Below are 26,255 nucleotides of genomic sequence, written 5' to 3' on the forward strand. Positions count from 1 at the left end.
ACCAGGCAATTAAAGAAGAAATTTAAAAATATATGGAAGCAAATGAAAATGAAAACACAACAGTCCAAACCCTTTGGGATGCAGCAAAGGCAGTCTTAAGAGGCAATTCAGGCCTATCTTCAAGTAACAAGAAAAATCCCAAATACAAAACCTAATCATACACCTAAAGGAACTAGAAAAAGAACAGCAAAAAAAAAAAACAACCCAAAAAACAAACAAACAAAAAAAAAACCAAACAGACAAAAAAAAAAAAAAAAACAAAGCCAGAAGAAGAAAAATAATAAAGATTAGAGCGGAAATAAACAATATAGAATCCAAAAAACAAAAACAAAAACAAAAAACAAACAGAACAGATCAATAAATCTAAGAGCTGGTTTTTTGAAAGAATCAACAAAATTGATAAACCCCTAGCCAGACGTCTCAAAAAGAAAAGAGAGAACACCAACAGATAAAATCACAAATGAAAGAGAAGAGATCACAACCAACACCACAAAAATACAAACAATTATTACAGAATACTACAAAAAATTATATGCCAACAAACTGGACAACTTGGACGAAATAGACAAATTCCTAGACACCCATACACTACCAAAACTCAAATGAGAAGAAATAAAAAATTTGAACAGACACATCACCAGCAAAGAAATTGAATCAGTTATCAAAAATCTCCCAACAAATAAGAGTTCTGGGCCAGATGGCTTCCCAGGGGAATTCTACCAGACATTTAAAACAGAGTTAAGACTTATCCTTCTCAAGCTGTTCCAAAAATAAACAAACAAATAAATGGAAGGAAAGCTTCCAGACTCATTCTATGAAGCCAGCATTACCTTGATTCCCAAACTAGACAGAGATTCCACTAAAAAGGAGAATTATAGGCCAATATCCCTGATGAACATGGATGCAAAAATCCTCAACACGATAGTAGCAAATCGAATTCAACAGTATAAGAATTATTCACCATGGTTGAGTGGGATTCATTCCTGGATTGCAGGGCTGCTTCCATATTCACAAATCAATCAATGTGATACATCATATTAACAAAAGAAAGGATAAGAACCAAATGATCCTGTCATAGATCCTGTCAATAGATGCAGAAAAAGCATTTGACAAAATACAGCATCCTTTCTTAATAAAAACTCAAGAAAGTCGGGATAGAAGGAACATACCTTAACATCATAAAAGCCATATGTGAAAAGCCGACAGCTAATATCATCCTCAATGGGGAAAAACTGAGAGCTTTTCCCAAGATCAGGAACATGACAGGGATGTCTACTCTCCCCACTGTTGTTTAACATAGTGTTGGAAGTCCTAGCCTCAGCAATCAGACAACAAAATGAAATAAAAGGCATCCAAACTGGCAAAGAAGTCAAACTTTCACTCTTCACAGATGACATGACACTCTACATGGAAAACCTGAAAGATTCCATCAAAAAGCTGCTAGAACTGATCCATGAATTTGGCAAAGTTGTAGGATACAAAATCAATGTACAGAAAAATCAATTGCATTTTTATACACCAATAATGAAGCAACAAAAAGAGGTATCAGGGAATCAATCCCATCTACAATTGCACCCCAAACCATAAAATACCTAGGAATAAACCTAACCAAAGATGTAAAAGATCTGTATGCTGAAAACTATAGAAAATTTATGAAAGAATTTGAAGACACAAAGAAATGGAAAAACATTCCATGCTCATGGATTGGAAGAATAAATATTGTTAAAATGTCAATACTACCCAAAGCACTCTACACATTCAATGCAATCCCAATCAAAATTGCACCAGCATTCTTCTCAGAGCAGAACAAACAATCCTAAAATTTGTATGGAACCACAAAAGATTCCGAATAGCCAAAGTAATGTTGAAAAAGAAAACCAAAGTGGGAGGCATCACAATCCCAGACTTTAGCCTCTACTACGAAGCTGTAATCATTAAGACAGTATGGTACTGGCACAAAAACAGGCACATAGACCAATGGAATAGAACCCAGAATTGGACCCACAAATGTGTGGCCAACTGATCTTTGAAAAAACAGGAAAGAGTATCTAATGGAAAAAAAGACAGTCTCTTTAGCAAACAGTACTGAGAGAACTGGACAGCAACATGCAGAAGAATGAACGTGAATCACTTTCTTACACCATACACTAAAATAAACTCAAAATGTATAAAAGACCTAAACATGAGACAGGAAACCATCAAAACCCTAGAGGAGAAAACAGGCAACAACCTTTTTGACCTGAGCTGCAACAACTTCTTACTCAACACATCTCCGAAGGCAAGGGAAATAAAAGCAAAAATGAACTACTGGAACCTCATCAAGATAAAAAGCTTCTGCAATGCAAAGGAACAATCAACAAAACTAAGAGACAACCGACAGAATGGGAGAAGATATTTGCAAATGACATATCAGATAAAGGGCTAGTATCCAAAATCTATAAAGAACTTACAAACTCAACAACCGAAAAACAATCCAGTGAAGAAATGGGCAGAAGACATGAATAGACACTTTTCCAAAGAAGACATCCAAATGGCTGACACATGAAAAGATGCTCAACATTGTTCATCATCAGGAAATACAAATCAAAACTACATTGGGGTAACACATAATACTGATCAGAGTGGCTAAAATTAACAACTCAGGATACAACCGATGTTGGCAAGGATGTGGAAAAATGGGAATCCAATTGCACTCTTGGAGGAAATGCAAACTGGTGCAGCCACGCTGGAAAACAGTGTAGAGGTTCCTCAATTAAAAATAGAATTATCCTACAACCCAGCAATGGCACTACTAGGAATTTATTCAAAGGGTGCACAAGTGCTGATTCACAGGGGTACATGAACCCCTATGTTTATAGCAATGGTTTCCACGATAGCCAAATAATGGAAAGAGTCCAAATGTCCATCAACTTACAGATAAAGAAGATATGGTTTATACATACAATGGTATACTTACTACTTGACAATGAGAAAGAATGAAATCTTGACATTTGCAACATGAATAGAACTGGAGGGTATTATGCTAAGTGAAATAAGTCAGACAAGGACAGATATCATATGTTTTCACTCACATATGGAACTTGAGAAACTTAGAAGAGCATAGGGGAAGGGAAGGGAAAAAAATAGTTTCAAAGAGAGAGGGAGGCAAACCATAAGAGACTCTTAAATACAGAGAACAAACTGAGAGTTTATGGGAGGGGCAGGGAAGAGGGGGAAATGGGTGATGGGCATTGAGGATGGGCAGTGGGTATTGTATGTAAGCGATGAATCATGGGAATATACTCCGAAAGCCAAGAGCACACCTCATACACTGTATGTTAGCTAACTTGACAATAAATTATATTTAATAAAAACAAACAAACAAAAAAGACTACTATAGCACAACTTATCATTAAGCAACAGTAATCAAGACCATGTGATATGGGCACTGGAATAGACAAATGAACCACAGGATCAAATACAAGTCCAGAAACAGAAGCCTGCAAATGTGAACATTTGGTGTATGACCAAGACAGGACTGTAAAGTAGTAACAAAGGGCTGATTCTTTCAATAAATGAAACTGCATCAATAGATATTCATATAAAATGTATGATCCCTACTTCACACCTTGAACAACTTACCAATTCCAAGTACGTACTAAGTCTTTATGTAAAAGTTGAAACAATAAGCTTCTAGAACATTACATAAGAAAATATTTTCATGTTCTGAAGATAGGGAACAATTTCTTAAACAGATTTAAAAAAAAAAAAAAAAAAAAAAACTAACCACAAAAGAAAAGATAGAAAACTGAACTAGATTATTTTAACAGAAGACCCCATGAAGGGAGAGTTAAGAGAATGAGAGGCTGAAGACTATTGGAGATAACACTGAAATACATATAACTGACATTGTGCTCATATACAAAATATATAAAGACCTCCCAAAAGTCAATAACAAAAATACAAGGAAGCCAATAAAAAAAGGGGGACAAAAGAAGTGAACCAGTATTTCAAAAAAGAAATTGCCAATGACTACAAGAATGGAGTAGATTATTACTAGGCAATTCAGTAAGAAATTGGAAACTCTGGAAAAAACAAAATGTAAAAAATGCTCATCATCTAGTAATCATAAAAATGCAAATTAAAACCATGATGAGACACTATGCACACCTATCATAATGGCTATTATTTAAAGACTAATAATACCAAATACTGGAAAGGATAAAAAGCAACATGAATTCTCCTACATTGCTAGTGGGAGTGTAAATTAACGTAACCACTTTGGAAACCTGTTTATCAGTATCTACTAAATTTGAAGGCACCTAGAAATTGCACTCCACATTACATACTAACAGAACAGCACATACATGTGCACTAAAATAATAAATAAGATTACTCATGGCAGCCTTCTTTGTAATAGCCCAAAATTTGAATTAATTCAAATATCCATCATAAAATGTTAAAATACATTGTGGTAAATCCATACAATGGAATGCCAAAGAGCAATAAAAATGAACAAACTACAAGTATATGATTAGCAAGATTAGCAAAAAACAGACATAAAAAAACACACCCTGTATAATTCCATTTATATAAAATATTTAAAACAGGCAAAATTTACCAATGGTATTAAAAGTCACAAGAGTGGTCATCTTTGAAAAAGAAGGAGAATTTAGTGACTGGGATGGAGAATGAGGAGGCTTCTTACACAGTGGTAATGTTCTATTTCTAGATCTGGGTGGTGGTTAAAATGGGCCTGTTCACCTTGTAATAATTCATTCAGTTTTACAATAATATATGTACTTTTCTGTAAGTAAATTATACTTCCAAATTTAGAAAATTAAAAATTAAAAAAAAAAAATATGAAGCTTCAGCAGGTTCCACTGTCAGGTGACGGGTTCCATTCTAGAATTAGAGGAGAAGAGCCAGAAGATAATTTATTAAGCTACAGAGGATCTTGAAGCTACATTCTTAAAAGTGTGTGCATTCCACTCCTGTTTAGACAGTATGAAAATCAGACAATGGCATAGATTTTTTGCTGTGTAAACCACTGCAATTAACTAAGAAAGGCACCAATCTGTTAATATGAGAAAATACTTTTTTTTTTTTTTTGAAGTGCAATAGTTAAGGTATTTTAGACTGGCACAATTTAAATCTTGGTAATGCCTGGAAAAATCTAAGACTTTATGTAAAAAAAGAAATATCCCATATTCTGATCATACATCAAATGCCATATCATCACGCACTAACTGTGAAGATCTTGTCTATTTCAACAGAAGATACACATAATATCTTCACCTCTCTGGGGTGCTTCGCAAAGAAATCAGCACCAAGAGCACAAGAAGAATGTACTTTTCATATGGCCAGATGTTTACTCAAATTTTTGAAATGGGCAAATTTCACTGCAAAAAGAGTAACTAAGTTGATCTCTTTGAAAACAGAGTATATCCATCTCTTAGCATATGCAGGCAATAAATTCAAATTCTAAAATAAACTCAACATATCTATGTAAGGATCTATAAACATAATAAAAACTGCAGAAAAAAAATATCTGCTAATATACTTTCCGTTTGAATAAAACATGTTAAGGAAAAAAATTCTGCTACCATTCCTGGTCTTGAAAAAACAAGGTGCTATGGGATATGAATAAATACACATTGCTCCTTAAGTTGATAAGTTTCCAAGTTTAAGGACAATTTCTATTGATGTTTTTTTCTCCTAAAACAAACAACTGATGATGCAAAGAAACAGACACTGTATGTACTTCATTTTTCACTTCAATTCCACCAACAACAGTGCGTTGATTAAAAGAAACCCCTGAATGACGACTCTCAACAATCTGAGTTTGAGAAAATAAAACTCGAGAATTAGGAGTCTTTGCAGCAACCGATGACACACCTAAGTGAAATGAAAATACTTAATGAGGAGTGCAACAGAGTCCCTATCAAAAAATTCCGTATTTCTAAAACATCATTTAAGAAAAGCCATATAATCACTGGGTCAGTGAAATTTAAAATATCTTTTGAATATTCATAAGGAAACTAAAAATTAGACAAATAATAATTCAATCTCTAATATATTACCATTGTAAATATTTTAATCTTAAACACCCAAAATTCATGAACATTTTATAAGAAGTACAAGAACATAATTTAGATAAAATGGCATGTATCATCCAAAAAGTTAAGATCTACTAAACTTCAGCGCTATTACAACCAGGCCCACCACTCTAACATCTGTGTATGAAATTTGTTTTATAAACAAACAGTTCTCACCACTTCTTGCTTTTGGGTTTCATTAAGTTTTTCAGCTAATTCTTCCAAAGCCCTTTTTGTTTCAGCATCCGACCTAGGCAAAAAAAAAAAAAAATATTTTAAGTTGGCTGTTTGAAAAAATATACACAAACAGTGAAATATACAACATGTTATTACATAATATTCTACTGCAGTGGTTCCTAAATCTTAGCAAACATATGAAATACCTGGAGGACTTATTAAGACAGACTGCTGAATCAGTAGATCTGCAATGGGATTCAAGAATGTGCATTTCTACAAATTCCAAGTTGATGCTGATGGTGCTGATTTGGGAATTACACTTTGAGAACAAGCACTACACTGGACCATTACCTTCAATAAACAAGTAGGTTGCAATATGTCTCATTTTAAATTAAGAAGAAAGGAAATGGGGGGAGGACTAAATGTGATCTCAAATCCTCTCTAGCAATCCATAACCAAATTACATCAGTGTGTGCTGTACAAAGTCCATCCTCATCAACTTACCTCCCTATTACCTTTTTTCCTAACAGATTAATAACATACATGATAAATAATGAAACAGCACTGAAAGAATTACAAATAAAACCAAAGCCCGTCCTCTCTCACACCTCCTTAACTCTGGTTCCACTCACCACTGGCACCCATGCTCAACCACTTCCATGCTTCATTCTTTTGCTGGTTAACTCCGCCATTTTCGTCTCTAGACACTTTCAATTAACTCTCTGTTTTGAAATATTTAGTTCACTGATACCCCTCTCCAATTTCAGATACATTCATTACTATTTTTAATTTTTCTACTGGTTACCTATGTAACTTACATAATATATTTATACCTCTTATGAACTATTCCATCATAAAGAATTCATGCTTCTGGTTATGTCCTATCATGTTTCCATTTTCATCAGCTTCATACCTGCATTGTTAACAGTCTTGTGCTTTTGTTTTTTTCTAGAGTTTCTTATTATCTTTTGGCCTTATGTGGCCCTTATGTATCACATTATTAATATTTTTCTCTGACTTCTTACAGAATCACCTATTAAGAATCGACTCCATTCTTGTGGATTACATTCTTCTCAAAGGACACCTACTTCCTACTCTAATTTAGAGTGAGTATTTCCTGGATTTGCTACATGGTTACCATTCTGGGGACTGCTTTCACCAAATCTCTGGATTAGTTTTATTATTTCTCATCACCTGTATCTTACTTTTTCTTGGTTACCATTTTACTTTACTTATGTGTTCTTAGGTAATTTACTCAGAAAGAAGTTATCCTAAAGGTAGATATTCTAAGTCTTTAAATCTCTGAAAATTTACTTGGCACCTCTTTCTTGGCTTTGTGGTTCTTTGTACCACTGGACTTCCCACATCTCACTAGCTGTTCCTTCTCAAGCCACCTCTTTTGTGTATATGAGACTTCTAATACTGGAACTTTTTGGCACTAAGCCCTGTCCTCGATACTCTCCATAAAGCTGCTAGATATTACCCATTTTCAAATACCACTCCTGTATGCTCACCACTCTTAAATTTGTATCTCTAACAGAGACTTTTCCTTTAAGCTCCAGAGTAAACATCTAGCTGCATATATTACATCTGGATGTCTCACAAATATCTCACACCTAACATATCCAAGGCCAAACTCTTAACCTCTAGACCTGGCATATCCCTACCAGTCTTCTGTATCTCAGGAAGTGGAATTACCATCTACCCAGCTACTCAAATCAGACATCTGGGAGTCACCCTTGGTTTATTCTCTTTACCCCCCATATCCAATCTACTGCCATATCCTGTTTCTTCAGTCTCCAAAAACCTGTCTTAAACATATCTGTGTCCATCTCCTCCTTGCCAGAATCATGGTCAAGCAATCATCTCTCACATGCTAATGCAACAGTTTCCTAACTTGCCCTTCTCAAATCAATTTTCCACATGGCATCCAAAGTGAGTTCTGAGTTAAACTTTATTAATGCTTTCTAAAAGCTTGTTTTCCAGTACATTCATTATTCATATACCTTTTGCAGTAAATATCAAAAAAAATGAAAAATTAGTCATTAAATATCAATCTTTCTGAATCACAGAGAAACCTACATTTAAACTAGCTACCTCTGACCCAGTATTTTTATAAACGTAAATTAAGAATTTGTGGTACAAGTAAAGCAGTATTGGATCTGGATATCTTCCTCATCTATTCACAAGAAAGTTAAGTCACCAATTTCACAAGAAACTTGACTTCTAGTTTGGCTTAAATAAAGTTTCTCTGCCTCACACATGCCTCTGGATCACACAAACTATTACCAGATGGCACCAGCTCATGGATCAGAAGATCCCCAGTCTACCACTGCACATCCAAATGACCACTGAAGCCAATTAACGAAATCAAACCTGCAATTTCTCCCGGGTCTTCCAACAGGACAAATTCCTGAAATTCATGTTCCTAGTGCTTAATTTGTACCCTTTCTTCAAATGTGTAAAAGCTACACAATAAAGCAATCCAAGAACAGACTATACTAGAATGTTGACACCATTTTGCTCATTTTATCAACTTGTCAAAACTAAATACCTAGTTTTAAGTTAACTAACAAATACTGGTTTAAAAGAATGACAATACAACTCCATAATACAGCTCAAAATTCAGGAACTTAATTTCTTTATTTATACCCGCTATATATGAAAATGATTTGAACCACAGGGTGCTGTAAGTGGTAAAGTGCAGACACTCTGGGCCGTAATGCCTATACCTGAATCCTGACTCTACCACATACCCCATTTGAACGCCAACAAGCTGAGTTACTTCATCTCTCTACCCTTTTCCACATCCAAAAAATGGAAAAAATAATGATGATTACCTCATTAGGGTTGTTATAAGAATTAAATCTAAATCTGGCAAGAAGTAAGTGTTCCATAATATTAACTACTAATAGTAGTAATAGTAAAGTCTTTAATTCTTATTACTAAATTTCCTATGTTCCTCATTTAAAAGCAGGTAAGTTACACAGAGTACAGTTGATAATCACATATTTAACATTTATAGCTTTGACCCTTTTTGAGACAGCAACAAAAAACTGGTGTATGGAATGATTTTGTTAGATGGAATGGGAGTTAGCAAGTGAACTCGGTAAACAAACTTCAATTCAGCTTTCTTGTTGCCCCATCGCTGCTCTAGAGAAGAACTCTGGAGAGTCACTCTAGAGACTGACTCTAGAGAAGGATAAAGACTGGTTTCCTGTAAAAATATGGCCTCCAAATGAAAGCCAACTGTCACTGCTAACGATGAAAATGAAAAGACAGTGAGGAAATTTTAAATAAAGTGATATTTGCTGGGCACTACATAAAATTGACAAAACTGTAGAGCTGGCAAATATAAACTACTCACTTTTGAAGATTTCAACTGAAAGCTAAAATACTGGATTCTACAATGGCTCATGTTGACAAATTCCAAACTATGCTTTTTTTTTTTTTTTTTTTTTTTTTTAAGCTTCACTGTTGGTGATTTGGTCTCCATCTCTGTTTCTCTCTCTTACCTCTCCAACTATTTGCAAATCAACCTCTTTGCTAAGGTTGATTTATCTCACAATGTATCTCTCCATAATGGCAGTACTCCAGTGAAGTAAGTTAACATGTTTTTAAAAATATGAATTTAATTTGTCTAACACTGAGTCACAATACATTCTAAATTCAAAGGATTTTAAACTGTTCTATTAATAAATTTTAAAATACTGGTATAAAAACAGCACTGTTTTTGAATTCATGTAAACATATCAATTACAGAACTTATTATGTTCTTCTAATAACTTATGCCTCCAACAAAAACCATATTCTGCTTTTACCGGCTTCTTCTGGCAAATTCCCGATTGAAATCATCTCCAAGCCGAACTTGTTCACTGCTGAGGTCTCGGAGGGACTGATGAAAAGCATGAAACTAGTAAAAGCAAAACATAGTTATCCATTTAGGATTCTGTTTAATTCTTCCATGAAGAAGAAGAGCTTACTTTTTGCTGTAATGCCCAAATTTCATGTTAATAAAACATAACAAAATAAATGTCTATTCTGAAACATTTTTCCAAAGAAAAGCAACTTTTAAAAAGTTATAACATTAACCATCACATCCTCTATAGTACACTAATTCCAGTCCTTTTAGATACCCCCTGCCCCCTCAAAAAAGAGGTCTGTAAACTTTTCCTGTAAAGGGTACAATAGTAAATATTTCAGGCTTTCAGGATATATTAACTCTGTCAAAATTAGTCAACACTGTCATTTTCGCACAGAAGTAGCCATAAACAAAGGAGCATGGGTGGCGGTATTACAAAAGAACCCTATTCAACTGGACCACATGCCATCGTGTGCCAACCCATGCTGCAGAGAAACTCTTGCCCACATGCACCAGGAACCATGTACAATAATGTTTGGAGCAGCACTTTTCATAATGAAAACGCTGAAAACAAACACAAAGTCCATTAAGAACGGAACATATATAAATTGTGATATGTTCTCCCAGTGGAGTATAACACAGCAATAAAAACGAAATGATCAAACCTAAGTACACATTAGTAAGGCTATAATGTCAAAAACATAACATCAATTGAAAAAAAGCAGAAGATATACAGTATTATTCTGTTTATATAAAGTTTACACATGGAATACTAAACAAGATGTATGTATTATATATATATATGTTTTATATATATATATATATATATATATATTTTTTTTTTTTTAAGCAAGAGAATGGTTACTATAAAAGTCAGGATAGTTGATAGCCCTGAGGAAAGGGGAAGTGTAAAAGAGGCTTTAGGGGTATAATAATGCTTGGATTCTTGGCCTGGATGGTGGTTACATAGATTTTCATTTACATTATTGTACTTTTAATTGTAAATATGTATACCATATATGTATCTGTATACTATAATTTACAATAAAAAAATATTTAAGTTATAGAGATTTGCAGAAACAACAAATCAATCCATTTCAACAAATGTACATTGAGCAACTAATCAGCGCCAGCAACTGTGGTAGGAAATAAGGGGTTCAGAATTTAACATGGGATATAGACATGCAAACAAATGAAAAATGATGTGCAGAGCATTACGGAAAACACACTGTCTGGGCGCCTGAGTGGCTCAGTTGGTTAAGCATCCAACTCTTGATTTCAACTCAGGTCAAGATCTCACAGTATGTGAGTTTGAGCCTTGCATCAGGCTCTGCACCATCGGTGCTTGGGATTCTCTCTCTCCCCTGTCTCTCTCTCTGCCCCTACCCCACTTGCTCTCTCAAAATAAACAAACTTAATTTTTTTAATAAATAAGAAAGTACACTATCACATGGAGCTAAAGGTCATCTTAAGAGACTTAAAATAAGGAAGAACAAGTAAAAAGGAGTGGAGGTAATACAGTGGATGAAGAGCAGACCATTCACTTAGGTTTTGCAATGATTTTCCAGCTTTGCAAACCAGAATCCTAGGACTCATCCTTGACCCCTCCTTTACAATCATTCTCCCCCTCCCCAAATGGTCATCTGATCTTCAAGACCTTTCATTTTACCCACCAAATAGCTTTTAAGTCTACCCTACCTTCTCTCCAACTCCATTTATCCTAATCCAAGTAACCACCATCTCACACCCACAACACAGCAATATCCTCTTAACTGGATTACCCACACTGATTTCATTTTCTACACTAGAGGTAGAATGATCTTTTCAAAATAATTGTTATCCCCTTACAAAGACTATGCATAGTCTTGGTCCTTCATATTTCTTCAGCCACATGGCCTTTCAGTTGCCCTAGGTGTTAGCTTCCTTCCTATCAAGGTATCTGTTCTACCCAAAATGACTCACTCAACTTTCAGATTTCAGCTCAGCCTTTCTTCAAGAAGCCTTCCCTGTGTGGAGCAAGTCCCTCTACCACACACTCCCATGACCCTATGCTTACTGTTCAGCATGCATCTCAGCTCACAATTATGGATCCATCTGTGTACTTATTTAATATCTAGCCCCTCCCCTTAGATTACAAACTCCACAAAGACACAAGGTCTTTGCTTATCTCTATTCCCAAGCACAAGCACTGTCCCAGAACAATAGCACTAAATAAACAGAACGGAAAAGTAAATGAACAACGTTAGGATATTGTTCTCTGCTCTAGGCTTAATCATACAATACACGCTAGTAAGTTGCACCTACCAAAAAAAACCAAAACCCACACAGTAAAGGAAAAGTTTCTACAAGGGGACATCTCATGCACTTGGTTTTGTTATCTCTATCTTAATCTGTAACAAGCAAAAGCTACAGGTGAGTATCCTGACAAGCTCTGAGGCTGCAATCCTGAAACCACCAAAACAAAAACCTCAAAGTCAGCAACATCCTCTAGCTTTTGTCTAATTAATTTAGCTACACAAAGCAACAAGAAACATTTTTTCAGCTCTTGTATGGAAGCTTAAAGAAGCAGAAAAAGATATATGCCCTTAGAATGAATACTTCCAAAATCTTTACTGAATACATGAAATACATGGAAAGAGTATGAAATTTCTTGCTTCTAATTAAGTAACTCTACCAATGATTCAACAATCAGAAAAATACCAATGAAAAAAATCAATAGGTTAACCACACAAGGACTAACTTGTTTACACTAAACCAAAATTAGCAAAATAGAAAGTAGCTGACTTAGCAGGGCTTACCGAAGAATGAGCCACCTGAACAAGGAAATAAAACATTGTTCAAAACTAAACTCATTTTTAAATATTCTACAAAACATAATCCTCCAGAACAAAGTACAAAATAAATGGTAATTAGTACACTGAAAATAAAATAGTTTACTTGGTTTAAAAAGAAAAAAAAAAAAGATAAAAGCAGATTACAGACTAGTACAAAGTACCTGGCCCATGTCGTCAGTCTCCCGAACAAATCGGACACCAGTTCTGGACCTAATTCGTTTACTCCCCTGATGATCCCCATAGTCCTTGAGAGGTGAGGTAGGTGGAAAACGGTAGCCCTCTTTAGAGATGAAACAAAACGGAGAGAATAAAAACATGCAGGAGAAGAAACGTGTAAAATTTTGCTCAGAAAATATACATCAGTCATGGATATATACACACGCCCTAACCCAGACTATTTCCCAAGTATCTTGCTAAGGCCACAAAGTGGCACTCATCTTGTTCTTAAAGCAGATAAAATGAGCAAAAGAAATAACACAGAAATAGAAAATATCAAAAGTTCTAATTTGCTATACTTTTCAAAGAAGCAATATATTCTTTTTAAAATAATAAATTGGAAAATAAAAATAACTTCTCTCTCTAAAATATAACTTAATACCAATAAAACAGAATTTTTCCAACAAAGTAATCTAAAATCTGAACATAGTTTAAAAATCAATAAAAACTACATGAAAAAGATTAGCTGGTTGTGTCCAATTTTTAATCCTTATCATGATCAATAGCATTATTAACAATGCAAGTTGCTAATATTCACTTCTATCTAAATCACCTCTCTTCACTGCATACTTTTCTATTCATATGTGATCTCAGTGCTGTAGGAAAGTATTAAGTAGGATTAACTACAGGCAAACCAAGTGTTATCAGCTTTAATCTAGCCATTGAAATCTAGCTGCACACCAAAGATAAAATTCACCTGTTTTTAACAAGTGTCATAGGATATTTCTTAATCAGACTTTGAAAAACTGTGAAGCTGGGACAAGACTTCTAATCGAGAAAGTATAACACACAGTAAATCCTATTTGTGTGTTGCTTTTGATTAGAAGCAGACAATTAAACCCAAGTTTTGTCAGGTAAAACCCTCTGTGGTCTACGGAGTCTGAGAACAAAAGTAATAGAGTAACAAAGTCTCACTGAACACACTTCAAATTAGGCACCATAAAATAACTGACAACTGCATCTTCTAAACATCATTTGTATGATTTTATGTATGGGTTCTATTTCTCCAAAGATTAAATGCATTCAATATGTACTTCAGGAATATCTGTAAAACAAAACAAAACAAAACAAAACATCTCTGAAGAGTTTACCTGTCACAGTGCCACCATCGAGGTCACTTGCACTCAGACTTGTAACAGAAATACTTCTCCCTCCTGAGTTTCTCAATAAACGCTGACTCCGCAATTGGCCTATTGATTGTTCCAAGCTTTCTTTTAACTAAATTAAAGAATATAGTGAAGGAAAATTTATTCTCTTTAAACAACTCCAAATACAAACAAACAAGAGATTTTTAAAGCTATTTCAGAAAAACCTGACTTTCCAAAGAGACTTTATATCCAAAAAAAATTTGAAGTAAGTTATGTTAGGAAATAGAAACATAGTAAACATAAATATTCTAGAGCCAATTCTAACATCTGGTTTTAAATAACATCTGTTGCTACCTATTCCATCTTTCTATTAGCAGAATGTGAAAGAGATGTCTCCAGATAAAATGTTTAATGTATGTGCCACCCATGCTTAGAAACGTAAGAAGCCCAATGTGTCTGAAAGGAGAGTCTTCCTCGCTTGTAAACATTCCTTTAGAAGCCCCAGATCTGTAACAAACAGGAAACTGACCAGCTCTTACAGTGACTGCTTCTATTAAAATCATGTGCACTGTCCAATTGTGTATCAGAACATTTTTTAAATTCTTGATTCAAAGACTTCAAATCCCAGAAAACTATGTGGTCAGATGTCAAATTGTTAATACATACTAGGGATTACAGTTGTCCAAATGCTCTCTTCAGATTATTAGGGAGTCAGCCAACAGGGGTTATAAGAAAACATCTTTTTGACCTAAAAGGCTGTATTAAATAAAAAGACACCAAATACAAAGAATAATGTCCAGAGCTGTACCCAGCTACAGACCTGAAAAGAGGTTTCAAATGAAACCCAAGGGAACAGAGATTAAAGCTGAAGAAAATCCACATACCCTGAATTGCTAGGAATTCAGAACCTGAAAGTCTAGGCATCCTATCCAAGGATAAATAAAACATAATATTAATAATGAACTGATCCACAGAACAAGTCACCCATAACTCTTTAAAGAGAATGTCAAAAAAACTGATTGAGAGGAGAGGGTTTCCTAAATTCAGCCAGAATTAAAGAGTAGAACATCACTTATGAAGAAAATGAGTTGTCTCCTTGGGGAACTGTGCAGAAAAAAAGGTAGCCTCCACTGAAGGGAAAGCACAAGATGAAACACAAGAATATGAATCACAAATGAGCAAACCCTTTCATTTTTGGTTATCTGGCTTTAGCTCTGCTAGAAAACCAAGGTTAAAGTTCTGGATTAAAAGAAATAAAATTTCAAGAATGTACCTCTAATGTTCTCATTTCGGGGGTGGGGGGGTGGGGGCGGGAGGCTAATTTTCCACACCTCTGTCCCCTACTTCTCTAAATTGAGATCTACATACCCAAACCATCCTGCCTGTGCATTCACTAGCTATAGAACCCAGCCTATTAATCCAGAGAAATAAACAGATGAGGCTCAGGAAGACAAGGTCGACCTTGAGAGTAATTTATACATAAGTAACATTAAATCTAACACATAAGTAGACCAGAGTATTTACACAGTGAACACAAAACAGCGTATCAATAACCTAGGGTAAGCTCCAAATAAAATAAAACCATGTTAAGAAGCTCAAATCTAAACTATAACATGAAAAATGGACTGGAAATGTAAAATGACTTTAGATCACACAAGTTAGTGACAGAACCAGCTCTATTAACCTTTTCTTGTTTATCTTTATTATTCACATCTTTCAAGTGAAGCCTGATGTCATTATCCTTTTAGAAGCAAAGTCAGCTGCTGTTTCTTATTACTGCTCTTTTTGTGAGTTGTCTGCCCTTTTAAGCTCTAGTTATTAAGATTTTCTGTTTGACTATGATTGTTAATGTCTTTACTGTGATATGACAACGTGAAGCTTTACCTGTAGTTACCCCATCTTTGACCCATAGAGATCATGGAACCTGTACCTCGGTATCTTCCCTGTTATAAATTCTCAGCCATCATCTCTTCAAATACTGTTTCTGCCCCTTTCTCTCCTCCCTCTCCTTCTGAAAATTGAGATATAGTCAAGCTATCTTTTTACCAAATCCCATGTCATCGTTTTCTGAATTATTTGGTTCTTTCATTCATCCATTTTTCTTTTTGGATACCTTATGCTGGCCTATCTTCCAATTCAATTGTAAATGGGATCTATTCCTTGATTTCTCTTTCTGTTGTTTCATTATTGGTGTATAGGAATGCAGCTGATTTCTGTGCATTGATTTTATATACTGCAACTTTGCTGAATTCATGGATCAGTTCCAGCCATTTTTTGGTAAAAAACAGCTATTTAACCTATACTCAACAGGATTGGTTTTTATTTATTTGCTTATTTTAGTTATATTTTTCAGTTTCTGTAATTTTCATTTGGTTCTTTTTTTGGGGTTTCCAATTCTTTGCCAAAATCCTCAATCTTGTCTTTTAATTTCTTGAACAGGTTAATCAGATTTTTTTTTTTTAATATTAGCATGTATGTTTCTATTGTCTGTTTTTTCCCTTGACTTTCAGTCACCTCTTGTATTTTCTTATGCCTGATTATCATGTCATAGACATTGTATATGAAAAATTGTGGAGATTATTTGAAACTCTAGATGATGACATCTTCCTTCAGAAGAGATTTGGTTTTTCTTCTAGGACAAAGTCAGGCTAGAATCACCAGGAAACCGAAACCACCTTAATCTAGTTAGGAACCAAGATGACTGAAAACTGGGCTTCTGCTCCCACCAGGGCTGGTCTATTTTTCAGTTCATCTCTTCTCTCATTTTTACCTCATCATTTTTCCTACACTATCACTCTTTGGGGTCTCAAATGAAAGCTGGAAGATTCCTAAATTCTAGTTTTGGTCTCCCCGACCTCTTCAGTCTATTGATAGCTTTCATCCTACCCTCTCTGCTTCTAAGCAATCTCTTTTGAAATCAGCTACTAACTTAAGAGAAGAGTTCCAGATGCAGGACTCCTTCTAGACTTCCATTTTTGCCAGAGCTTTACCAGACCTAGACTATAAAGTTCCCCGCAGCCTTGGTTGTTCTCTGCTAGATTCACAGTCACAGTATTATTTTTTATTTCATTTTTGGTATTATAGAAGAGACAGAGCAAGCACATGAGCAAGGCAGATGGGCAGAGGGGGAGGGAGGGAGAGAAGGAGAGAATCTTAAGCAGACTCCATGCTCAGCGCAGAGCCTGACATGGGGCTCAATCCCATGACCCTGGAATCATGACCTGAGCCGAGATCAAGAGTCGGATGCTCAACTAACTGAGCCACCCAGGCGCCCACCTCTTTTTTTTTTGCTTTTCTAACTGTTCCAAATAGGAGAGTTGATCCCAAATAATCTTATCTACTGATGCCAGAAGGAGAACTTGCCAGCATCCTTTTTATGTGGGCTTATTTGCTAACAAATCCTAAGCTGTAACTAAAAGCTGATGAATAAAATGAATTTATATACACATTCACACACACACACACACACACACACACACACACACACACTTCCTAGTAACAAAAACAAAAACAAAAACAAAATAAAACCCCACCATGGAACCATATGGAAAATAGTACAGAATAAGACAAATGATACATTACCCTAAAATCTAGAAGTAATAACAAATGTTGGATATTTATAAAAGGTTAGACCAATTATTTAGCAACCTCACTTTAAAACTCTAAAAAGATATCATAAGCCACTGAACAGATAAACAGGCTGATATATAAAAACCAAGAACTATAATGTAAATGGTAAAAGGTAAACATTTTTTAATTACTCCTACAAATATGGCAAAAACAGATCCTAAGATACAAAACTAAAAATGTAATAGAATTAAAATCTACATTTCAAGTAGGAGTAACACAAGAGATACTGCACAAAATCTAATCATGATGTATGAAGCCAATAACTCTTAAAGCACAAAAACTAAGAGATAAAGAGATAATGATATTATGAAAGTTGTTCCATATTCTTTAGGATTTTAACCCTTAACTAGATGCAAAAAGCAGGCCCAACTTGAAATTAAATGAAAAAGCAAAACAAAGCAACAAAAAACAAAACAAAACAAAAAAAAAACACTAAACAAAGAAAATAATACTAATAAAACTCATTTAAGATTTACTATGATGGATGATGTCTTTTTGCTGAAACTAAGTAACGCTCCCCACAAGACTATGGTACAGACTCCAATGGTACAGGTTCTAAGAGTTTAGCATCACTATCTCTATACGTACCAAGTGATGCCTCCATTTTCACCCAATTTCCCCTATCTGAAATACTATAAGCCCCGCATCCCAGAACATGTTATGGCGCATTTTTTTCACCTCAACTTGACATAAATGTATTACTTACATTTTAGGTCTATTCGCTTATCTCCTTTCATTTGATGTTAGAATAAAATAATTGAAGCATTACTACTACGTACTGGGATAAATACAAATGAAATTTGGTCACTGAAACTGAAGGGCAATTATAAGGTAGTTTATCCAAATTGTCAAGACATGCCTTCAAACTCAGAAGTCAAGAGATCTCCCTCTAGGAAATGATGAAATAATTTGAGCATCAATAGAAATATGAACTACAATGGATTCAAACACTTCAAATATTCATAACTATGTGAGTTGATAATCCTCAAAGAGAAAAAAAGTCCTTGGTCACTACTTTTTTTTTTTTTTTTTAATTTTTTTTTTCAACTTTTATTTATTTTTGGGACAGAGAGAGACAGAGCATGAACGGGGGAGGGGCAGAGAGAGAGGGAGACACAGAATCGGAAACAGGCTCCAGGCTCTGAGCCATCAGCCCAGAGCCTGACACGGGGCTCGAACCCACGGACCGCGAGATCGTGACCTGGCTGAAGTCGGACGCTTAACCGACTGCGCCACCCAGGCGCCTGGGTCACTACTTTTGAGTAGGAAACCAACTCATTATTTTGGCAACTAGTAAATAAATGAAATTTTGTAAAACATAAGGTTTTAGATTACCATTAAAATAAAAATATCAAATTTTAAAATTCTCATAGAGCTCTGTAAGCTCTGTGAAGACTCTATTTGGAAAAACTCTAATCAGAGGGGCTCCTGGGTCGCTCACTCAGTTAAGCGTCCAACTCTAGATTTCAGCTCAGGTCATGATCTCATGGTCCTTGAGTTTGAGCCCCACATCAGGCTCCACGCTATCAATGAGGAGTCTGCTCAGGATTCTCTCTTTCTCCCCCTCTCTCTGTGCCTTTAAACTTTAAAAAGAAGAAGAAGGAGGAGGAGGAGGAGGAGGAGGAGAAGGAGAACTCTAATTAGAGACAAAAATAGAAGGCAAGTTTAATGAACTGGAAAAGAGTGTATAACTCAAAAGGACTAACTATATTGCAAACCAAGTCTATGAAAGGAGATCATCCAGGCAGCAATGGGTTCTCCAAATAAGAGGTGTGATTGGTTAAAAACAAAAACAAACAAACAAAAAACACATGATTCAGAAAGTCCAGAGGGAAGCCTAGCAGTGATTTCCTCAGCTATGCTGCTTCTGCTCCTATCCATATATTTCACACCATATCAGATAATAACTCTCACATACTTTCGTTAGAGGATACAGTAAGACAATGTACGTAAAATAATTAGAATAATGCCTAGGGAAGATTAGTTTGCTCAGTATAAGGTAGTTTTTGTTATGGCAGTTGTAGGCAATCTAGGGACCCTTGAGCAGCAACGTCAATATTCCCACTCTCAGTCATGTCTTTATAATTCCACATATAACTCCTCCATAATATGATTCAACTTTCACTCCCAGCATGATCACTTTCCATCTCATTGTTGCACTGTTAGCCAATCCCTTTATTATTTGTTGTGCTTGTAAATGGCAAGCTGGTTTATCATTAGAAGACAAGGAAGTAACACAACCGTGTGTTTTATTACCTACAACCAATCAGCAACAGACTTCAAAAGCAGTGATCTGCTATTTACATAGTAATATGTGAATTGAAGAACTAGAAGCAAAGTTTGAACTTTTTGCAGTTATTCACAGTTAATAAACTTTGTTAACTGAAATTCAAACTGTGCTGTTTAGGACTGGTGTTATTTGAACAAACTGGGGTAATGGAACTCATGCACAGCCAAACCATGCAATCAGAACTGCCCGTATTTACTTTTCAGGGTCCTCAAATGGCTGCTCCATGCATCCAGTAGCGGTTTTAAAGCAGTATTCAGCAAAGAATATGTTAACTCTATCTACCGGGGACCAGCAACTCTGGTCTACTTTTTTAGGTTAAAAATACTGACTTTCCAAAATTTGTAAGAGCAAATTTCTTGACTAGTCCCTAGGAAGGCAAAGTTTCCAAGCAATAGTAAACAGCTAGGAAACTAGGCATCAAGTCCACCAACACTATCAGAAATACCTAAGAAATAAGCCATTCAATAAAATTAGGCTTCAATATGGGAAGATGAGATGTATCAACTTTTTTGGTAAATATATAGCAATAGTAACTGCTTCACTAATAGTGTATCTTACAAATTCACATTCTCTAAAAAACTAATTCTATCCTTGACTATGTTCACTGTGAGAGGGGGGGAAGTAATCACACAAAAAATAGTCATTAGGAAATTCTTAAAAGATATTTACCATTATTCTAGAGACCATAATAGAAATACACAAGGGATAGTGATTATTCACACACAAATATACTAGCTACCAGTAATCAACTAATTACCTTCCACACTAATAAAAACACAACTGAAGGGGGGAAAAAAAAAAAAGCCAGGAATAACCTTGGTAAAAGTTGTAAATGCTGCACTTTAAAGTAGGCCTTGAATTCTGGAAACTATGTAAAGATTCCATTCAGTTTCTTCAGGTACTTTTTTTACTCTAAGTTGTCTCTTATTTTCATACTAAGAAAATATGTCCCCTAACATAACATAGATTATACAGAAATGCATGCAAATTTGGCCAGGTATGGATAACTGCATTGACTTAGCTACATAGTTCAGCAGAAATTAGAAATATCTAAATATTCTGCTTAATGATTTAGTTTTATTTTCACCTAACACTAAAGAGTCAGTATTCAGCAAACATTCACAACATATATAGCACTGATGACCATAGAGACAGTGTTGTAAGTTCAGATATGTCTATAATAATGACATCAAAAAATTAAAGTACTTCGATTCACACATGTTAGAGGTCAGCTTGGCAAAAATGCAGGCTAAAAGTAGAGGCAGAAAAGATGCCGTTTTAAAACTTCTGTCCAGGATAATGATGTCATCCATGGGCACTTTAAGTGCTTTTATGCCTGGCTTTCCTTCACTGACTATTTTTCTACACAATGCCAAAGTTTACCTGACAAGACCTACAAAATACATTGGTTGTAGAATTAATCGTATCAGCTCTATTTTGGTTCCTCACAGTCTATTTGTCTTCTACTAGTAAAACAAGAAGGAAGAGGAGGAGGGGGAGGAGAAGAGTTTTAAAAAATTAAACAAGAGTGAAAATTTATGGTTTGCATATTTTTCCAGTCCCACCATCTGTTGCTCAAATGTATTTTTAAAATGGTTGCTGCTATCTTATTTTTTATTTACCAAAAGATCATTAGCTCCAGCTGCTTTGCCTAACCTCTCTCTGCTGATTTATGGAAATATAAGCCCATAATAGTATTCCTGAAATTGAAAAAACTCCCTTACAAAAATACATCATTTTTATTTATGTAACTATTTTATTTTTAAATGAAATCCCATATATTCAAAGCCCGTATACCACTACATTCTAATAATTTTGAAAGTATTCAAAAAATATTTGTATATAATATTTTGATGTTAATAAATGAGCACTCATGGAAGATGGAGTGTGCTCTTATTAGCATCTTAATGTATTATGAGTGGACAGACATACTCATGAACACAAGATGGACAAAAAGTAATCTTATGTATGTTGTCTAATTTAGCATATACTTTGAAGTCAAAATAATCAGACATACATATCCCTGTGAATGTTGCAGCACATTATGTTGTTTATACACAAATGAAACTGAGTCTGGGCCCAATGAATTCAAAGAAAGGAAAATACTGAGTGCCTAGAATGTACCACGTACTACATTAAGAACACAAACAAGGAGCTCCTGGGTGGCTCAGTCGGTTAAGCATCTGACTTCAGCTCAGGTCATGATCTCACAGCTCGTGAGTTACAGCCCCACATTGGGCTCTATGCTGACAGCTCAGAGCCTGGAACCTGCTTCAGAGTCTGTGTCTTCCTTGCTCTCCGCCCCTCCCTGACTTGCGCATGCACACACTCGTGCTCTCTCTCAAAAATAAACATTAAAAAAAATGTTTAAAAAAAGAACACAGCAAATGCTTCAAGGTAGGGATTATCAGATGAATTAAAGAAACAACAGAATGTTTAGCAAGTTTCTAAACAGTGTGACTGTGTGACCACTTCAATAAATGTTATAATGAGAGATATATAACTATGTTCATTTTTCAGTTGATGAAACTCAAGTTTAGAAAAGTTTAATAACTTGTCCAAAGTCAATGAAATGGTTTCTAGTGGAAAAATCAGGATTAAATTTCCAGTCTGACTCCAGAGTCTACATTTCTCCATTACCCTCAAAGCAAAATTCTGTAAAAATTATTCTCCTGTCCAGCAGTTTCATGAAGGACTTAGTAATATAATTTTAAATATACTCCAAGAACCTAATTCTTAAGATCCAAAACATATTTATAAAAAAGTCATAACAGAATTTGTTTGATTATAATTTCTTACCCATAGACTCTTACTACTTAACTTTAACGTTATTAAAAGACTGAACAAGTCTCACCTTCAGGACAATTACAAAAACTCAGCCAGAAAAAAAGGGCAGATACCATTAGCTTTGGGATATTACAAGTGGTTTGTGCCTGGCCCTCAACCATTACCATTATCATTCTGGGATGTCACTAAGTATATTGAGAAGTGAAACCCACTGAATAGAACAAAAAAACCTCCACTTTTTATTTAACGTTCAAATTTCCAAAGTCCATATGCCAGATGGTAGCATCCTATTACTCTCAAAAAGAAATTTTAATCAGAGTACTTAATTAGAAGAGAAATTACATATGAATGCAAGTCTCCTAAGTTCTAATTTCATATTACTATATCTTCACCAATCTGATATTACGATATTTTCAACAATCTTTACTTTAAAATATGAACTTAAAAAGTCTGCTGATTTGAATCAAGACAATTGTATTTTTCTTTTATAACCAATATTAACTACTGGAGTCTCAGCTACAGTCCAAATTTCCACTGCAAAAGGTATTAACTTTTTATGTTGAATATTCTTTTTTTTTTTTAATTTTTTTTTCAATGTTTATTTATTTTTGGGACAGAGAGAGACAGAGCATGAACGGGGGAGGGGCAGAGAGAGAGGGAGACACAGCATTGGAAACAGGCTCCAGGCTCCGAGCCATCAGCCCAGAGCCTGACGCGGGGCTCGAACTCACGGACCGCGAGATCATGACCTGGCTGAAATCGGACGCTTAACCGACTGCGCCACCCAGGTGCCCCTGTTGAATATTCTTTCTTGAGGGCATTCCATTTTTACAGTATTAACACAAAAACAGACCCCATTCTCTCATGAATAGGAATGCACAGTTTTAGAAATATTTTAAATACTAAGCTTATCAATTGCACTATTTAATACAGGAGTATAATATATTCCAAATCTTCACAGTAAGCTTTCAAATAAAACCTTCCCCACAGGTCCCCTTTTGCCCAAATGTTCCCAGACCTCCCAAGAAATTTACAGCATGAGAAATAATGCAAATTGACACTCCATAAAGTCAAGAAGTTCATTGGGCCCAAAGACCCTGAGACATACTATCAACTAAATACGGCTCATTTGGAATGGCTGCAAAAAAAAAAAAAATCAGTGGTTGTTATTTAGGAGGAAGGGAAAAATTGATGCTGATGTAGGCAAGTTGCAGAACCCACATATTGCCTAAGTGGCAGCTAGACCTGCCAACTTTGACAATCTGTCAATGCCGATTCTAGCTCAGTGCCAGATTTCTTCCCAATTCTATTTCTCTATTTGTCTCACCTAACTCTCATTGTGGACATTGTATCAGCTGTAACATTAATGACTTGTGTGACAGTGGGTTTCTGCTGTTCAGTCAGTTAGAATAATCTCTAAAATGTAGTTTAGCAACATAAAGTATTTAGCCCTTCAAACTTTGAATCCAAAATCCCAATCTTCAGAAATATGAACTCACAGCATCACAAAAATGTGAGCAACCATGACTCAGTGAGGTAAATGAATCCTGATGCTGAGCTTTGGGATAACAGCCTATCCATGGGTCTGTTGCTAACTAGCTGTGAGACCATGGGCAAGTTAGCCAGCATTCTGTGCCCGGTGTTTTTATCTTGCAAATGAGGATAATCAAAGTACCTACCTAATGGGATTATTGAGAGAACTAAATGAGTTAATATACAAAAAGTGTCTGGGATATACTAAGCATATGGAGAAATTCCCAAAGAGACCAAGAAAAGGAAGGTGTTGCTTCTCTAGAAGGTCCTACAGACCCATCGCTGATGCTTTAACCCTGCTCAACTCCTCATAGAGAGACCTTCACATTTAAGGAGCAAAAAATAAAATATAGGATTGGAGGTTATAAAGATTCAAGGGAAAAAAGTGAAATGATGTATATATTTCAAGTAAACGTCATCAAAAAAGTGACCGGACTCTTGACCCTTAGGCTTTACAAACCAACAGGAGTAATTCTCACAGTTCTCTTGTTGGGGAAGATCATCTCAGGAGGGAAACACTACATCAAATGTTTAGATTTCCTCTCAACTTCTGTAAATTATGTTCACAAAGTTAAAACCCAATAAAACAAATATTAAATACGCATAGATATACACAAACACATCACTTATCCATTTCATAAGGTGGAGCAACAGAATCATTTATAAAATCTAAGTTAATAAAAATTCTTGTCTTCCCTATAGCAAGCAAATTGGTCTCACTTTACAGAAAGTCTCTCGTATTTCAAAAAAGAAATGCTAATTTCAACAAGGCAATGTATATTTAGCACAGAGAAATTTTTAACAGTTAAATAGTGGATTAACTAAAAAAAAAAAAAAAAGTTTAAAAAAAGGGGGGTGGCGCCAGGGTGGCTCAGTTGGTTAAGCTCCAACTCTCGATTTCAGCTCAGGTTATGATCTGAGATCAAGCCCTACAGGGGTCTCTGAGCTGAGCACAGAGCCTCCTTGAGATTCTTTGTTTCCCTTTCCCTCTGCCCCTCCCTCACTCGCATGTGTTTTCTCTCCCTCTTGCTCTCGAGAGAGAGAGAGAGAGAGAGAGAAAGAAAGAAAGAAAGAAAGAAAGGAAGAAAGAAATCAGTAGGTTTTATAGCAAGAAGACTTATAGGAGTTGCAGCATAGCCTCCAAAAGAAAAACAAAATTACTTTCCAGGGTCCCTCCCTAAACAAAACACACATTGATTTACAATTGTACTACTAGGTATTTATCCAAAGGATACAGAAGTGCTGTTTCAAAGGGGCACATACACCCCAATGTTTACAGCAGCACTATCAACAATAGCCAAAGTATGGAAAGAGCCCAAATGTCCATCAACAGATGAATGGATAAAGAAGACATGGTGTGTATATATGTATACACACAATGGAATATTACTTGGTGATCAAAAAGAATGAAATCTTGCCATTTGCAACAACATGGATGGAACTAAAGGGTATTATGCTAAATGAAATTAGAGAAAGACAAATATCATATGACTTCACTCATATGTGGAATTTAAGATACAAAACAGATGAACATAAGGGAAGAGAAGCAAAAATAAAATAAAAACAGGGATGGGGACAAACCATAAGATACTCTTAAGTACAGAAAACAAACAGGGTTGCTGGAGGGGTTGTGGGTGGGGGAATGGGCTAACTGGGCAAAGGGCTTTAAGGAGGACACTTGTTGGGATAGGCACTGGGTATTATACGTAGGTGACGAATCACTGGAGTTACTCCTGAAATCATCATTGCACTGTATGTTAA

At 35.4% G+C, this 26,255-nt stretch overlaps 1 protein-coding gene across 4 annotated transcripts in view; it reads right to left on the reverse strand.

The window, feature by feature from the left end:
* The window catches only part of CEP128 (centrosomal protein 128), a 394,462-nt gene that overhangs the window by 342,631 nt on the left and 25,576 nt on the right, over positions 1 to 26,255 (reverse strand). For all 4 annotated transcript variants that reach the window (XM_043556773.1, XM_043556771.1, XM_043556772.1 and 1 more), the window contains exons 5-8: positions 14,258 to 14,384; positions 13,112 to 13,230; positions 10,076 to 10,167; positions 6,255 to 6,327 (exon numbers count right to left, since the gene is read on the reverse strand). In XM_043556773.1, the coding sequence (XP_043412708.1) occupies positions 6,255 to 6,327; positions 10,076 to 10,167; positions 13,112 to 13,230; positions 14,258 to 14,384 (411 nt within the window). The remainder of the gene's footprint in view (positions 1 to 6,254; positions 6,328 to 10,075; positions 10,168 to 13,111; positions 13,231 to 14,257; positions 14,385 to 26,255) is intronic.

This window comes from Prionailurus bengalensis, chromosome B3 (genome assembly GCF_016509475.1).
Source record: "Prionailurus bengalensis isolate Pbe53 chromosome B3, Fcat_Pben_1.1_paternal_pri, whole genome shotgun sequence".
NCBI classification, from domain to species: domain Eukaryota; kingdom Metazoa; phylum Chordata; class Mammalia; order Carnivora; family Felidae; genus Prionailurus; species Prionailurus bengalensis.